Source organism: Schistocerca gregaria, chromosome 2 (assembly GCF_023897955.1).
Source record: "Schistocerca gregaria isolate iqSchGreg1 chromosome 2, iqSchGreg1.2, whole genome shotgun sequence".
Lineage (NCBI taxonomy): Eukaryota > Metazoa > Arthropoda > Insecta > Orthoptera > Acrididae > Schistocerca > Schistocerca gregaria.
In genome coordinates this window covers 808,295,009-808,313,892 of record NC_064921.1, presented here as the reverse complement: position 1 = coordinate 808,313,892, position 18,884 = coordinate 808,295,009, and the positions used below count along the sequence as shown (strand labels likewise).

At 38.0% G+C, this 18,884-nt stretch overlaps 1 protein-coding gene across 5 annotated transcripts in view; it reads left to right on the top strand.

Moving 5' to 3' along the window:
• LOC126335107 (protein tweety) overlaps window positions 1–18,507 on the top strand; it is an 866,725-nt gene extending 848,218 nt beyond the window's left edge. For 3 of the 5 annotated variants that reach the window (XM_049998047.1, XM_049998045.1, XM_049998048.1), the window contains 6 exons: window positions 3,288–3,383; window positions 3,476–3,548; window positions 4,402–4,757; window positions 6,454–6,555; window positions 8,842–9,003; window positions 17,437–18,507. In XM_049998047.1, coding sequence (XP_049854004.1) covers window positions 3,288–3,383; window positions 3,476–3,548; window positions 4,402–4,757; window positions 6,454–6,555; window positions 8,842–9,003; window positions 17,437–17,611 — 964 coding nt within the window. In that variant the 3' untranslated portion in view covers window positions 17,612–18,507. The remainder of the gene's footprint in view (window positions 1–3,287; window positions 3,384–3,475; window positions 3,549–4,401; window positions 4,758–6,453; window positions 6,556–8,841; window positions 9,004–17,436) is intronic. The other 2 variants (XM_049998050.1, XM_049998049.1) reach the window with 1 other exon arrangement.
• The last annotated feature ends 377 nt before the right edge of the window (window positions 18,508–18,884 follow it).

Below are 18,884 nucleotides of genomic sequence, written 5' to 3'. Positions count from 1 at the left end.
TAAACTAATACCACTAGTACCCATGACCTTACTGCTATTGAACACTACCATTCTCAACATCTGATGGATTCCAAACCAACAACCTCCTTCGTAGTCATCATGATCAATTATATTCTCACTCAAAATTATTTCTCCTTTGAAGGCATTACCTACAAACAAACCCAAGTGACGGCTATGGGCATCTGCATAGCACCAACTTATGCCAACCTACTTATCGGCCATTTACAGAAATCCTTCCTAAACATTCAGAATTCCAAACTTCTGACCTGGTTCATATCTGCTGGTGACATCTTCATGATCTGGATCAAGGGTGAGGAAACCCTATCCACATTCCTCCAGAAGCTTAACAGCTTCTCCCCTTTTGCTTCACCTGGTCCTACTCAACCCAACAAGCCACCTACATCGATGTTGAGCTTTACCTCAAAGATGACTACATCTGTACCTCTATCCATATCAGACCTACCAACCACCAGCAGTACCTCCACTTCAACAGCTGTCACCCATTCCATACCAAGAAGTTCCTTCCATACAGCTTAACCACCCAATGCTGTCACATCTGTAATGACAAGCAGTCCCTCTCAAAATATACTTAAGGTGTCATGGAGGCCTTCACAGACCATAATTAGCCTCCTAAACTTGAACAAAAACTGATCACCCATGCCTCATCTCTCCAGTCACCACCAATTCCCAAAGTCCCATCATCTGGCCACAGAGGAGCATTCCCCTCATGACTCGGTACCATCCAGGACTTAAGCAAATTGAATCACATTCTCTGCCAGGGTTTCGATTACCTCTCGTTGTGCCCCAAAATGAGGAATGTCCTACCCACTACCCTTCACACCTCTCCCATAGTGTTATTCCTTTGCTCACCAAATCTACACAATATCCTCGCCCGTCCCTACACAACCCCTGCTCCCAGCCTCTTGCCTCATGGCTCGTATCCCTGTAATAGACCTAGATGCAACAACTGTCCAATAGATCCTTCTCCAGTCCAGTCACAAGCATCACCTATCCCATCAAATGCAGGGCTACCTGTGAAACCAGTATGTGATCCACAAGCTAAGCTGAAACTACTGTGCTGCATTCTACATGGGCATGATAACCAATGAGCTGTCTGTCCGCATGAATGGCCACCGACACATTATGGCCAAGAAACAGCTGGACAGACCGTTGTTGAGCACACCACCCAACAAGATGTTCTTCATTTTAATGACTGCTTCACAGTCTGCGCCATTTGGGTCCTTCCCACCAACACCAGGTTTTCTGCATTGTACAGTTGGCAATACTCCCTTCAATATATCATACATTTATGTAACACACATTAGTCATTTTCCTTACCCATCTAGTCCCTTCCCTGCTCCCGTTCCAGCACTACACAGCCCTCTATTACACCAATGCACCTTCAGTCTTTTTACTTCTCTCCTTTTCCACTGCCCACCCTCCCTCTCTCCCTCCCTCCTGCCCTCCATCCAACCTGTCAACTGCATCTCAGCTGCCCTATCCTCTTTCCCCTTCATCCCTGTATGCTCCCACAAGTAGCACTTTACCATCCCCCAACTGTATCATGCTATCACTCCCCACTGCTCTGCTGCTCACAGTCTGGCTTCAGCGGCCAGAGACTGTGGTTACATGTGTGTGATTTGCATGTGTGCGTGTGTGTGTTTTGATGAAGGCCTTGTTGGCCATAAGCCCACTTTCTGACAGAGTTTTTGTTGTGCCTATCTGTAACTCAGCACCTCTGCTTTGTGGTGAGTAGCAACTATCCTTTTCATAATACTGTTACATTCCAATTTGGGTTTCCCATTGTTTGATTGTACCTGAACTTTTCTTACATAAATATTGGTGTAGTGCACACACAGATTCATGCAATTAACATTTAGTCAAAGTGGATGCATCTACAGAGAAAAGGCACCTCTCCTCATACTAAAAGTGCCTATTTACTGACATACTTTCTGGTTATATACTGTCACTCAGATTAACTATTTGACCATGCATTTTCAATTTTGTACAAATGGTGCATTGTGGGTAGTTTTTATTTTACCAGTAGTTTCTAATACGGCACAAATGTCATAATTTTTCAACTCAGTCTTACTGCCTTGTGGCGATTCCTGTGAGCTATTTTTTAGTAAAGATGTTTATTGAGTCCTGTAACCTGTCCACACTGTTGGGTCTAGTCCTATTTTATCATATTCCTAGGCTTATACTTAGATTTTTTTCTTTTATCATTTATATTTTTAATATAAGGTTGTTCCATTAGTTATATGGGCACTATACAGTGCCACTATCTTTACGTATTCACACCAGCTGACGGCAAGTGATATCAGTTAAGCTTTGTAGCAAAGTCCTGTTATCAGTTAAGTTCAGACACTGATGGGTAATACACATGAACCCACACTTTGTATGAAGACTTTGTTCTTATTTTTGGTGTGTGTACTCCTGTACTTTATGTACCACCTTTTGTAAAATTCACTTTAAGTCATGTGTTGTTTAGTTACATTTGTGGTTACAACTTTGGATTCTTCCTTAGCAGATATTTCTGATGCATCAATAAATCACTTATAAGCAGCAAAATGAAAAGATTTTTGTGACCTGTTCAGCAATGGATAAAGATTAAGTTTCATCTCACACCCTAAATTGTGTATTATGGTTGCCTGTTTTTGCAGCTACAGTGGGAAAAAATGTGTTGAAATCTGAGGTGCCAACTTTTTGATTATTGTGGTCTGTACCATTATCAGAGGACTGTGGTACCACTGCTTGCTTATTCTGATTTTATGTTCCTGTTTGTCTCACTCTTTGTGGTGTTCCTTATGGTCTTTGCTTGTCTGATTTGCTAATTTTTTGTGCATAATGCTTGTATTTGGCCTTCTTTATTACATATGTTCAAATTTTACAGTGCTACTTGTAATATAATTGCACTGCTAGGTTTGTACTATACCTCTATTCCATACACAAATCCTTCCTTTTTATCAAGGTATATTAAAGTCACTTTTTGTTATCACTTCCTTTTTCCACCACAGGTTTGTTTGATTTTAATCTGCCAATGTGCAGTGTTTTGATGAACTACTCCAATAATTAACTGTTTTGAATTATTCCTGTTATCAACAAAATGTAGATGTAGCACTTGTCTACATTTGTAATTAATGTCTGCATCTGAGTAGAAAAATTCTTTTACTGCACTTCAATAATTTTTTAGATCTTTCTCATTCTCATGTGAAATGATAGAAAGAGAACATACTATTCCTGTACTCTTGGACAAACTGCACCACACATTCTGTTTTTCTTTGCAGGTGGCCTGTGACAATGGCAATTCTTAGTGTACTGTTGGTATTCTGCATGGTGCTATTGTTTGGAGTTGCAAGACACTCCCGTTGTGCGCTTATAACGTGAGTTTGAGGAAATAAACATAAAAAATGCACATAATTTTCAGTAATAACTTCCCTTGTTTTGATACAAAAATATTGATTTCTTTTTCCAGGTTCTCAGTATTTGGCCTGTTTGCTGTTATTATTTCGTGGATAATGGCCTCTATATATCTTGCTTCTTCAGTGGTAAGAATTTGTTAGAATTTTTTTGAGTGACTACTTCTAACATTTCTGCAGAGGTCCCAAACATTTTGTTAGTGAAAAAATGTCAATTGATTTTTAGCATTTAAGTAATCAATATTAAATGAGGAGGTATTGAATAGAATTGGAGAGAAGAGGAATTTGTGGCACAACTTGATGAGAAGAAGAGACCGGTTGGTAGGACATGTTCTGAGACATCAGGGGATCACAAATTTAGCATTGGAGGGCAGTGTGAAGGGTAAAAATTGTAGAGGGAGACCAAGAGATGAATACACTAAGCAGATTCAGAAGGTTGCAGTTTGCAGTAGGTACTTGGAGATGAAGAAGCTTGCACAGGATAGAGTAGCATGGAGAGCTGCATCAAACTAGTCTCACGACTGAAGACCACAACAACAACAATTGATATTGATGGGAATAATAGCCTACAAAAGAAATGGGGCAAGGGGAGGTGATGGGTGCCAGCAGCAGAAAGGAAGCAAATGGTGGGGTGGTTGACTATAGTCCAACATGACTACGAGATTGCAGATTTTAGTATGCTTAAAGTAAGAAATCACACTTCTCCCATATTGGTGCAATATTCTTTTGAATAAGGAAGTATTTTTTCTGATAATATTTGCTCATTTCATGTATGTTCATCTCTACAAATGGTAAACTATCTAGCAGATTTCATCATACAGTAAACTATCAGTTGGTATTCACAGACTGTCTTCCTCCATTTTGTTATGAACATGTTTAAATAAGAATACAGATTCTGACAAAAATTGGATTTGTGTCTATATTCCTTTGCTGTTTTCTATTTTCTTCTTCTATTTGAGTAACAAAATTGTCCTTGTATCAGGCCCTGGGAGATTTGTGTGTGGCCCCAGAGGCCTTTCTGGAGAGAGAAGCCCCCGGCGCTACACAGGCAGAAATTCTCACGTACTATGTACGATGTGAAGGTTCACGAGCAAATCCCTTCTCCCAGCGCCTCCAGGCAGGGCAAAGGGCAGTTCAGGCAATGGGTGCAGGCCTGTCACTTGTTGGCCGCATTGCCCGCGAACTGTACGATGCTGGCAAGCTGCACCCTCTTGACATGCTGATCACAGAGCGTGCTCACGTAGAAGGCCTCGTCACTGGCCTCACGGCTATGGTGGACTGCCGCCGACTCCACCAGCAGTATGTCTCTGCTGCCAACAGCTTGTGCGACTTGGGACTGTAAGTAGTAGTTAATGTTACTAGAGAAATTTTTAATAATGCTGCATTTACTAAATATTTTTCATGGGATAAATGATGTTCATGAAACATGTTCGATAGTTGTCTTTATTGTAAGACAGTCTTTCCTATATTTTTTTGTTGATAGTATTTCCTTATTTGTTAAACATTTTACTTTACTTCTACTTTTTCTTTTTTCCTTTCCTTTTTCTTTTGCTTCTTTTTTTTCGTTTGTTTAGTGTCAGCTTACCTCCTGTTTGTCTTTTAGGTTTTACTCCCATCTCCTTATCTCTTTTCTTCATAGTTTGTTATGCACCATTCATTCCTGAACTCATTTCTCTTCTGCTCAATCTATCTTTACTTCTCAGTCTTTCCTTCTATGATCTCTACTCACAAGCTGGCACAGTGGTTACCATTGTACCGTCTTTACCTCCTACTGTCTCTGACACCTATGCCTTCATCTTTCTCACTTTGACTTAATAACAGTTGTGTCGTTCACAGCCTGGGAATAACTGATCTACTCTTCCTTCCTCCTTTAGCAAGGAACTAACAGGTCTGAAAGCTAGGAATAGTTTTTCCACTTTTAAATGTATCTGTCAGAAATACTGAAATTCCACTTTCTTAAATGCCGACCAGCTGTTCTGTTCTTACAATTTTATACTATGTCACAGTCACAGCCTAACTTTTATGGCACATTAACATGTCAGCTCATGGAAACTTGTGGCATAACATGGAAGGAACTATACTGGATACCATGAATGCAACTTTGATGAAGAGCTAAACAATTATTTATTCAAAGTAATGAAATTGTGGTCTTTTAACTGCACTATCACTGAGAAATGAAATGGTCATTGGTAGAAGAGCCATGCGTTTGAGGAACATTTTGTAAAGAGGCTTATTATGTCAAGCAGAAGGTCCTCATTGGGAAATCAGTTTCCAGACAATCAAGGGAGTGGTTATTTCTTATTTAGCGCCTCATAATGTACAGCTTCAATACTTTATTTCGTGTACAGGGACTCACTAAGAGCAAACAGCAAATTGCATCCTACAGTATTTATGCAATATTTCTTAAGAGATAAATAATAAAATAGGATAATTTTGAAATCCTGAATTAATCACATTTTACAGGAACAAAAACAATTTTTCCAGTTTTGTTCTCTGAATGTAAGTGCTATCACGATTTTAAAATTGTTACTAAGTGATAGCTGCATAGGCACAAAGTGTTAGGTATATGCAGTGGAAGCCTATTTCTTTGAATATGCTATAGATTTTCTGGGCCATATGCTGTGGACTATGGGCAAAGAGATGCACTCTGTGAATAGAATACATGAAAATACTCATATTATCTGATACTGTATACATGTTGAAAATTGCCACCTAAAAATTGTCGAGGATTTTTTCATAGAATCACAGAGAGAGGGAATGACTGGTCATCACATCCCTTCAGGAGGCAAAATCCCAGTACTGGTGATAGTAGCATGTAAAAGTGAACAAACTATTCCTAGCATTCAGAACTGTTAGTTCCTTCCTCAAGAAGGCAAGAAGGAAGAAAGGAGGGGTTGTTTGGGAAAATTTAGAAAGGAAAGGGCAAGGTCACCCAATATGAGGGGGACCCAACCCATCTGCTCCTCCCTCTCTTGTACCTTTTGTGACACAGAGAGAACCAGTGAAAATTTTCATGCTCTGTTCTTTGTTATAGGTATGGATTAACATTCATGCTGGTGGCTAGCATTTCTGCAGGATTTTTCTTCACAGTATTGGTGTGGGTTGATTCTCATACATGGATATACATTAGAAAAAGGTAAGTTAAGAATGAAGTATTGCAAACATGAAATTGATACAATGAACTGCACAAGATTTCTTCATTTGTGTGGCCTTACTGTTCATAGTTGCTTTACAGTTTCTGAGGGATATTTTTGGCCCACTGTTACAAATACAAGCAAATGCATAGTTACCTCACCAGGTGCATTTCACTTTATTGATAATGTCTTACTTTAGCAAAGTGAAATGTGGCTGATGAGAAAAACACGCATTTGCTTATAGTTGCAATGATGGAACAAAAATATCCTCAGAAGTTGAACAAGATATATTGCCAAAATAGTACTGGTTCACCTTCAGCTTGGGTTTGGGAGAACAACTCTCAAATCACTGTCCAGATTTAGGTTTTCCATGATTTCCCTAAATCACTCCAGGCAAATGTCAGGATTGTTCCTTTGAAAAGGGCATGGCCAATTTCCTTCCATGTTCTTTTGTAATCCATGCTTGTGCTCCATCTCAGATGACCACATTGTCAATGGGACATTCAAGTCTAATCTTCCTTCCTTTCCTTCTACAGCACTGAGATTTAAAAAAAAGGGAGCATCGCTTCTATTTAAGAAAATCTCTTTGTCAGGAGACAGAAGTTATCAAATTACTACACTTAATATGTCAGATTTGGCTGTTCAATTTGTCAATTAGTCATAACTTGATGAAAAAGCCTTTTCATTAATCTAAACTGCTACAATTCATTACTAAAAACTTCATACAATGAAACAGTTGCTTATTAATGCCACTTTTATTGCAGTTAAACTTCTGAATTGAAGACAATGTTGTAGTGCTTTCTAACAATTGCTCTACTAATAAGTCATTTTTCACCAAAAACACTTAAAGTGCTCAAAAATACTGCAAATGTCAAGAAGTCTCACTGCCAAAGCTATGAAAGGTATGATATTATTACATGGAGCTTCACTGTATTGTAAACCTCATCTGTCTTATTAAGACAAATACAGTTTTCATAGCAATTTTGTTCCCCACTTCCAGGAAATAATAATAACAGCAGTATAACATCACTGAACAGTCAGTATTATCTTTTACTGGCACATCTGATGACCACACCCCTCTCACATCACAACAAAATACGAGAATGTCATTAAGTGTATGAAAAATTAAGCTGTGTGTATTTTATTACTACAGGGTGTTTGGGTATACACATTACAAAATTTTAGGAATATTCATTAGAAACTGGACTGTCAATGATTAATGAAATTCATAAAAGTGAAACATTCTGCCGAGTAATACCAAAGACAAACATCAAATGGTTCTCTCATTTGATACATTGATGTAAAGCTACTCTTATTAGAATTTGTAGAGAGAGACACACAATATTAATGTTTTCTTTTTTGTATTTTGTGCAAAATGAAATTGCCAGCCTGACCAGAAACACAAAAACATACCAGTAATTAACTATGCTGAGAAAACCTTAGGAATTACATCACTTTCCTTTCATCTTATTTTCTTAGCAATGGTACATGTACTAATCCCTTTTAACAGGTGAGTCCCTCTCCCCTGAGTGACTTGGCCTTCCATTGTAACCTCCTGTAACACATCCCTTGTTCCTTCCCAAAGAAGAAGCTAACAATAGTTTCAGAAGTTTGAAGTTTCTTATACTTTAATGTGTCTGTCGGCATTTCTAAGAGCTTTGTCTCCTGAAGATGAGCACTGGTCAGTCAAACTGTCTCATAATTTTATTATTGTGCAAGTGCGCTCATATGATAGTTTGGAAGGGGGGGGGGGGGCTAGACGTGGGGATATGGGGTATTTTTAATATTTTGGAAGATGAATAGCAACTGTTAAGTAGCTGCAAAAAATTTTCATTTACCTGAAAGCTGGGGGGGGGGGGGGGGGGGGAGGGGAGGATGTGCCCCAGGCATAGGCCTCTTGCTTCCAGGTGTTCTGCCAAGTTGTCATTTCCATTTTACACCCAAGCTTTGGGTGACTGATCCAGCCATCTTCTTCAGATGCTGCGAGTTTTGCTATCAGGTGTACTTGCTGCCTGCCTCTAGAAACACTTTGGTTTGAATTTGGCAGATTACAGTGACTTTGTTTCAAAACACATCACAATATTATTCTGTTTACAATGCATTTAGCTTCAGATTGTCATTATCCACAGGGATTATTATGACACTACATTATTGAGTACTAAAAATTTGACAAATTACTTGTAGTTTAACAGACTGTATTACACTCCTTACTTTAACCTCTCTGCTAACTGTTTGCAAATGTAAGTGATGGCAGTTATAGTGAGTGCTAAATGTTCACTTGTTTCCAGGCGAGACTACCTCCAGGTGGACGAACAAGACCCGTTCCTGCCGCCGTCTGCCGCTTCGCAGGCCATCGCTGCGAGGACTCTGAGGAGCCAAGGGTCGTATGGCAGCACAGGCTACTTCCGGCCGCGAAACTCCCCCCACCACTACTACTCCCCACATGTCCTGTATGCATGGTTCAGTTTGCCTTTTCTGTTTAGTTCTTGGTATTGTAGTTCTAATATTTGTATTTTTATTTTAAGTTCTCCTTTTATATTGGTTGCAGTTTCAAATAAAGCATGGTATGTACTGTGTAGGCCAATACTGAAAGAAATTTTATGAGTATCTACAAACCACTGCTTTCAATTCTTCACTTTTTTGTTCAATGTATAGCCTACAAAAATTTCTGTAGATTGTTCTAAAGAGATTCTCACTATTATATCTTATTTTGTAGTATCTTTTCTGCACACACTCTCTTTAAACTGGTAGCTACAAATTTGAAGGAACTTTAGAACAACTATTCTTTTTGTCACACAGAGGGACACTTCTCCTACTTTATCTAGTTTACTCTCTCAAGTTGCCACTCTTCTTATTTATCTGACTTCTCACTTTATGCTGTGATGTTGAAAACTGTATTACTTGTTGTTGTTTTGTACTGGCTGATTCAAAAAGAAAGATTGGATTTCAGTTGTTTATTACAGACAAACCATAAAAGATAGAAACATATTGTGCTTGTCACTGGAAAGAGGAAGATCCAAAGATCTGACACAGCTGTGCTGTTGTTTGTTTGTAGGAACAAGGAAACTACACCGCAAGAGAAATCCTTTTTTGTGTTGAAATTTGTGCAAAGTCAATCCACTATTCAAGATAAACGTGTGTTCCACTATCGATTCAACAAGAAGCCGCCTCTGCACAAGTTGATTTATGACTGACACACAAAATTCTTGGAAGCATGCAAAGGGAAGGGCACTGGTTAGCCACCCACATCTGATGAAAATGTAGAGTGTATCTGAGATACGTACACTTGTAGCTCTCAGAAGTCCACAAGACATGCACAGCAGGAACTTCAACTTTCACATGCAACAATGTGATGTGTTCTGAAATGATGTCTGCATATGAAGTCTTACAAGTTGCAGCAACTGTAGCAACTGGGTCCTGGTAACCAAAACACAAGGTATGAATTTTTCATTTCAGTTCTCCAGAATATGGCAGAGGACACTTTTTCCAAATGACATTTCATCTACTGGGTGAAGTACACTGAAATATTGTGAGAGTTTGAGGGTCACAAAATCCTGGCCTTATCATCAAACATGAAAGACTCTCACTGAAACTGAACGTTTTTGTGCCATTTCTGTTCACAAAGTTTTTAGATCTTTCCTTTTTGTGAAGGAAACTGTGACAGGAATGTCATGTCTGGACATGCTGCAAAATTGGTTGTTTCCTTAACTACACAAAGATTCCAATGATTTCATTTTTGTGCATCACTACGCCCCCACCTCACTTTCAGCTTGAATGCAGCATTATCTTAACAACACCATCCCACAATGCTGGATTGGAAGAGGTAGACAAGAAGATCTTGTTAATTGCTTTTGGTCTCCCAGGTCACCTCACAGCTTGCAATTTTTTCTATTCATACATAAAAGAGTACATAAAAGACAGGTATTGTTCAAGAGCTGAGAAATCCAACTGTTGATTGTTGAAGCTGGCAGTTCAAGAAACAGAAATCTGATGATTCACCTGTGGCATTAAGTGAACTGCCATTTCAATGTTTCTTGAGCAATGTATGGTGATCATTTTGAGTGAACACGAAACTCCAAATTTTCCTCTATCCAGTGATATGCACAATGTGTCCATCTTTCATAGTCTGTCTGTAATAAACAATACAAATCTGATTTTTCTTTTTGAATCACCCTGTATTTTGGGGCAACGATATTACAATTATGTGATGGATGAGTAACCACTTTCGCACTATGTTTTACATGCATTGGTAATCTTTAGTTATTCTATCTACTCCCATGTAGTTATTCTTATGCTATTTAGATGATATAAGGACATAGTAGCAACACTGGTACAGTTTAACTGCTGTTTTAAATTATTACAGCACATCTATTGGAGCTTTATCACCTGACACAGGAAAATATGTCTAAAATACAGCATGTGACTTGAAACAACTGTTGTTTCACAAATAATGAAAAATCTAGGATAAATGGCAACAATATGAAAAGTTTATATTGCTGCTCATTACACTGAGTGGCAGACATGAACTTTGAAAAGACTGCTAGATATTATCAAAAACATACATGCACGTACAATTCACAAACACTTGGCAACTGTCATTTCCAGATGCTAAGACCCACTGTTGTGTTACAGTCATTTTTGCTGCATTATCCTGTGTCAAATGTCTCTTAGTTCAAAAAAACAATTAGAACCTTTTCTTCTCCTCTTCTGTCTGATGAACAGTTGCTCTTATCATCTTGTGCTGTTTGATATGAACTATTATTAACATTTATGTGAAGGAGCCCGTGAATAAAATTACATACAAGGCATATAAGAAGCAATAGAAAGAAAAAAACTTGTAGTGAAGGCAAGTGGTGGATGTACAGGTGAAAGAAAGAGCTTCATGGAAGAACAAATTAGTAGAACAAAGTGGGAGGAAGATGCTATGTTGTAGAAAAAGGGATGGTATTACAAGAACAGGAATGTAGCAAAATATCCAATGAAAAAAGGAAATGTGTTGTTATAATCTTCAGTCTGAAGACTGGATTCATGCAGCTCTCCATTTTAACCTATCCTGTGCAAGCCTCTTCATCTCTTCAGTGTAACTACAACACACATCCAGCTGAACCTGCTTAGTGCAATCTCCTTCTACAATTTTCTCCCCTATGCATCTCTCCATTACTGCCAAACTGATGGTTCCTTGATGCATTATGGTTTGTCTTAACTGATCCCTTCTTTTAGTCAAATTGTGTCATCATTTTTTTTCTTCCCAATTTGATTTAGTTATTCAATCTAAATATCTAATCTTCGCCATTCTTCTGTAGCATCACTTTTCAAAAGCTTCCAATTTCTTTTTGTCTGAGTCATTTATCATCCACATGTCACTTCCATACAGTGATTTCTAAAATCTTTTGCACCAGATACCTTTGTGACAGATGACGATGATGAGAGGCATGGAGCTCAAACCTCGATAAATAATTGTGCGAATGATGTTATTCACAATCAGTACTGTAATAAGTCATAATATGCCAGGCCACCAGAATAACATAACATTACTCAATGGATGTGCTCTGGACACCACACGTTGCAGGACGGTATTTGTCATATAAACATGGAAAACATAAATTGAAACTTTATGCAAGTACTTATTGCAAGTACACATGTTTTTATCCATTTTATTACATCTCAAAGGCCATAAAAATTAAATACTATGACCAGTGATGCAAAAAATTGATTAACAGTTAAATTTGAGTGGAAGTCAAACTGTTTGTCTTACGGAGCTTGAACGCCAATCATTTGACAACCATGAATTCTAATGGCCAGCGCCTGTGCACAGATGCATATGCTACATAATAGGTGCCTAAAACTTCTCTTGCAATTTTCTTGGAATTGCCAGAGTAGTGCACGTTACTAGTTGCACATTGTTGTTTTAATGGCCTACTAAAATCACTTTCCTGTGCTGTGCTATTCCTCAATTTATTCAATTTTAAATTTACTGTTATGCATCCTGAAGATTTCACAATTTCTATCAGTATTTAAAATTTCTGAAATACACTTTTTTGTTTCAAACAGTTTCAATCACTTTCTTGCCCAGTTGGATGACTTAACTGTTTCTACAGCAATAATTAACTTCCAACACTTACATTATATATTTTCTGCTATTTCTGGGTGCTGTTCATTGTGATGTGGCATCCCCTTGATCCTTTCTTATCCCGTGGTTCAGCTCGACATCTTTCCTGTAGTGGATGTTCCAGTGTATGAAGATTGAACAATTCTGTATTATCACCAAATGACAAATATATTTGGCTTCTTATTTTTCTCTCCACACATTCATCTGAAGATACAAACAGTTCAGTCATGTCAGTGGTCGACAAATGTACTCTGCCCTTCTATTTTACTGCTTTTAAAGTTGATTATTCTTGTTGTCTGGCTAGTTAATAAAATTAGGGACTGACATTAATACATAGCCAGAAGTAGCGGATGAAATTACTTCCAAGGTACATACACCAATAATTAAAGTCCTGACCATGAGCCTAAGGTGCATGCCATATTCTCCCACACCGTTCAACAACTCTGTCCGTTCCAAAATATTTTTATTAATAATGAAAAGGTTGTAATATGTGAGCACTTGTGTGTGACAAAGTTAATTTAATTCCACTTTAAAGTCATATACCATGTACCTAATGGTTCTAAGTGCACTCACTCTACAAATTGGAAATGAGCACTTGGCATTGTGGGCCGGGAGTCCCCCATTTAGGGAAGTTCAGCCACCGAAGGCAAGTACTTATTGCATTTGACACCACATTGGGCGACTTGTGCATCAGAGATGGGGATGAAATGATGATGAGGAGAACACAACACCCAGACCCAGAGCAGAGAAAATCTCCTACCCCAGCCAGGAATCGAACCCAGGCCCCTTGGCATGGCATTCCGTCGCACTGACCACTCAGCTAACAGGGGCAGACACTCTACAAATGTTACCTGACTCATTTATCACAAGTCTGTATGAATTTACCATTGCCGATTCATTATCACGTGATCACCTTTTCACTACATTACAATGCCCTCAGTATGAAATTAAAATCTGAGCTTCAAAAATCTCACATTGTTCACACACATATGCATTCTACTTGCATTTTAACTCTGATGTAGCTTTCAGTATAATCTTTCCATAAAATTCTTCACTTCTGCACACAATATGAGGAACATGAGCTCTCGGGACCTGACCTGCAGGCTTGCTAAGCTTCAACCGATTCACTCCACATCAAAAGATATCCAGGAACCAATATCTCCCTTCTAGAACAATGGAGCATTCCAGTCAGTGATGTTGCTGTGCTGTAGCAAAAGGACATGAGGGTAGATTTGATTCTTCAAGTACATGATATCTGTGCCCTTTCAATGGTCATCTTTGAAGTGGTTACTACTCCTTTATCTATGTGGTACCCTTTGCTTCATCCCCAAACACTTGTTGAATCTTGAAAACTATTTCAACTTGAGAATCACCAAACTTAAAACAAAATTTGATATAATAATGTTGTTCCACTTTTTCTGTTATTATGCCCACATCATAAAATCTGATGAATAGCACTTACACATATTCAAACAATTAAAACTCCACACTGAAATAGCAACAATATTAGGAAAAGGATAGATTGCTATACACCACAAATATGATACCATTGGGTTGCAGACAGGCTCAATGAAAATACAATCATACATTATAGCTTTGGCCAAAGTCTTCTTCAACAAAGAAAACATACATTCACACAAGGAAATGCACTTCTTGCACACATGACTGCTAGCACCTGTAGCTCTGACCAGAATGTGACTGTCGTATGAATATCTGTCTGGAGTGGGGCAGGGAAAGGGGGGGGGGGGGACAGAAAGGTACAGGTGGAGGGAGAGAAAAGCACCGTCTGGTGGAGCAAGCAGGGCTAGGCTGCCATGTGCAGGGTCACGAGTTGGGGAAAACTGGGCAGTGAAAAAGAGAGGAGTTGAAAATGAAAAGCACAGGGAAAGGGAAAGGACAGGTGGGTACATTGGCAGAGCCCAGCACACAAAGAGGATGACAGAAAGTGAAAAGGGAGGACGAGATAGGACGAGAGGTGGGAACTGTGGGTGGAGACGTCCACCAGGATGAATGGCCACTGCAAAGTAGTGCAGAATTTTTAGAGCAAATGGCACAATGAACTTTGTGTGTCAAGCTAATCTGTAAAATAAAAATTCCTCTAATGTAAATTACTGTCTGCATGGCAATAATTTGGAAAACATATCCTCTGAAATAATTTTGATATTAACTACATAATTGCATTTCAGAAGTAAATTGCAAACAAGAATAAAAAGTAAGCATTTGTTTGGGAGAAGAGTGATATCAGGGCAAACAAAGATACTCCATTTAGCTATGTTTCCACTTTTGTTCATGATATGTGCCACAAAATGCAAAAGTAATCACTCTGCTATGTTTGGATTACTTTAACAAGAATGCAACTGATTTTGTGTGCTAGAAAGTTTGTGGCTTTTGTTTTCTATGACACAGAAGATGTTATTGATTAGCATACAATGGATGAAAGAAAGAGCAAAGGACTGGACTGCAAAATAAGAACATTATTGCTAATCAAGACAATGAAAGTGGCTTTAGCAATGGAGAAACTGAGGTATATACAAACAAATTGCTGAAATTCCCATCCTAGTCATCAAATTTGGCATTAATGACTTCCAAATACAGCTATAACAATGTGAACATTACTATATGTGGTTCATCTATAAAGGGCAGTGGAAAACTATCTGAAATTACTTGACAGGACCAGGCCATTGTATTTATTGTGAGAAGCATTTGGAAAATAATTGTCCACGAGGCCAAAAAACTGCTTATAATTAAAAACATGCCTCTCAACAGTTAATTAGTTACAGCACAGTCACTTTCAAGAGAATATTTGAAGATATAATGTAACAGCGATTTTTAGTAGTCGTCTGCATCTTCGCAGTCATTGGACACCTTCCTGATCATGGCATCTTCTTTGAGGCCCCATCTAGAGGCGTTGATAGATGTTTAATTCCATGTAAGGTGATGGGACGTGATACATTCCATATCTCCTGAGGTATCTCTCAGAGGATGTAGGTGTACTCACAGGAAGATGGCAGCACACAATCTCTAGACTTCTAAGAATTGGTTGTACTCAGTAATCCACTTGTTATGTGCTGGTGCTAAAAGTGATAGTCAGTGACCTCACTCGCCCTTTGGAAAGACGTCTGTCAATGTCCAATTCCTGAAGCCCACATGTGACATTTATTCCATAAAATTCAGATGCTGAACAGGCTCGTATGCTTAACCAATAAGAGTAGCCATTCGTTTATTTGAATGTATATAGCTTTCTTTAACATGCAAAAAGTTGTTTCTTTGCACATGACAATGTGTATATACAGGTCACTCCATTTCAGTTGCTGACAGACAAAATTGTTGGTGAAACATGTAGAAGTTTCATCTTATTTTATTTTATTTTTTTACATAGCTTCGTGGCTCAATGTCGTTGCTTTTCTTCTTAAGTTTATTTTCGTGTTTGGTGTAATGCAATATTAATTTATTTACAAATCTAGCATTATTATTTGTTTTAATTTGTAATTAGACAGTTTGTAAGTTTCCTACATGTTTTCAACCTAGTCACTGGTTACAATCATTCTTTGATTTTTGCATGCAGTTGATTAACAGTTGCAATTACTATGCATGTGTTCCACAAGTATTTGGATGACATCCCTCATTACCCTTTACACTCTGGTCTTAATAATGTCTGATTTACTAGCTTGGTAATTTTTAGTCTTGAAAGTGATTTACAGTGAATAATTAAATGAACATTTCCCAGGTGAAATATTAAATTAAATGTTTAAAATGAATCTGCTTACATATAAAAAAGTAAAGTGTATATACTTCCAACTAAAGTGCTTGAAGCATTAATACAACATTTGACTGCACTGGTATTCTCTCTCTCTCTCTCTCTCTCTCTCTCTCTCTCTCTCTCTCTCTTTGTATCTCTATTAGGATATTACGTGTCATGTATTTATTTCAGTGTAATAATTCTGACATATTTTTGATATTTCTCCAATCTGCTTCACTTATTGGCTACCATTTTTCAGTTATTTCAGTCAGTTTGACTAATGTTGCTTCATCATTACTTAAAAAAAATTAAAAAAATAAAAATAAAAATAAAAAATAAAAATTAGTCTAGTGGACAATTCTGTAAATAAGAAAATTAGCTTTCAATCCAGGATAGGAGGATGTGAACATTTTCCTCAGGTAGCTATTTTTTTTAATTACAAATGGGTGATTTACATATGAGAATACTATAAAATTATGAGATAGAATTGCCATCCAATACTCACCTCCAGTTGGCAAAATTCTTAGTACTGCTGATGAATACAAAAAAGTGTAAGAAATTATTATAGGATTCAGAATCATTAGTTCCTTTCTCGGCAGAGGAAAGAGAGAGAGATTGAGGAAGGAAGGGCAGATCACTCAGACCCAAGAATGGAAAGGAAAGTTTCTCTGGTGCCCCACCCCCACCCCTTCAACTTTGTCTCCCCCTCCAAATTGTCCTTTTGTCACAATACTGCTGTGTTATAAGTGGAAAGAGGAATCCAAAAAAGAAAGACACTTTTGTTTGTTCCTTGCATCACAGTATGACTACTGAGTAATGACTTGCTTTTTTGTTTGTTTGTGGTTTTGAACAGAAGCTGGGTGATTCCTGTATATACACCAACAATTTCTTGCATAACTTGTATAACTGTTAAGCAGGCAACACTGTAAAGTAACAAAACCACAAATTAGCATGACTAGAATGCTTAAATATCTACATGGTCCATGTGCTAAATCAAGTTGCAGTGTTAACTTATTTGCACGTGTTTCTCTATAGAGATGGCCGGAGTTCCCGCGAGGAAAAGTCCCAGCACGGTTCCCATCATGAGCCAGCAGGCGGCGGAGGGCACGAGCACGGGTCCGGAGCCTCTGCAATGCTTGGACCAAACCATGGGCAGTACGCGACTCTGAGCAAGCAGTGCAAGACGCTTGAGTCCTCTGACTTCTACTGAGAGGGAGCCCACGCCCCCTATCAGGTGACTGAGCTGTGATGCTGCATGCGGTGGTCAGCTGTCGGCAACTGGCTCTTCTATGTCAGGGGGTGGTGGGCTCGTAGCAGGTAACCTCAGTCACTGGAGAAACGATGCAGGTTGCAAGGTTCAGAAGAATACTTTGGGATTGATCAATCGAGTGAAAGGATAATAGCGACAACTCCTACCTGTGAATGAGTGACAAATGAGGATTTCCAAGGAAGTGTGTGTAACCGTTGATTGTGAAATGGCATAGAAGAACCAAATACCTTCACAAGACTTATGTGTAAAAAAGAAAAAGTGATTTATGAAAACACCATTATCTCTGTAAAATATGAAGAGATCATTGAGTTCAACATTTAGAACAGTGGTATGATATCGTATATAAGCTTCAGAGGACTTTCAATAAAACATTCTGGTTTTTGAGAGAATGAATAATAAATAGTATTTATGTACGAAGAGTAATAACAAAATGTCATACGTGGAGTTACTTTTTGAATGTTGGTTGGCTGTACTGCACAACTGTGAGATGAATGTTACTGTCGAGTAAACTTAGATACGTGTTTGTATTCAATTCCACAATATTAAGCGTTACAAAAATTACAAGTATTGGAGACTGTATAGGAAATGATATGTCAAATATTTATAGCTGTGGGATCATTTGTGACATTAAAAAAAATTTGTATTGACTTTTTAAGAAGTATCCTATTTGGAGACATTTTGATCATGTGATACAAGAAATTTTATTGCATTTCATTGTCCTTGATTACTTGTAGAAGTTGCTTTTATTGGAAAAAGTGAAACATTTCCAATTTGTGGAAAAACATCTGAGACATTTTTTGCATTTCAAGAAAAATAAAGAAATGGCACAAAAACAATGCAGTAGTTCCTTACAATTTAGTTTTAATAATAGTATTTCGTAGAAAATCAATTATCATAAGGGACATTCTCAGAGAACAATTAGGAGTCATAGCAATATTTTTCTGCTATAATGTCTCACTGCTACATACCATACACACTTTCAATAAATTGCAATTCTTTACATCACACTAGACACCATAGAATGTCAATAAAAATACAGACTGCATTGTTCTACAGCATTTATCTTGTTACCTAATTTTAGAAGAGTAGATCCACATAATCAAACCACAACGACATATAAACTCTATAAAACAGGAGCAGACAGCTTGATTTGCTCAACATGTTCAGTACATACAGTGTATCATAAAATACCAGATGCCCAGGAGGATCAAGT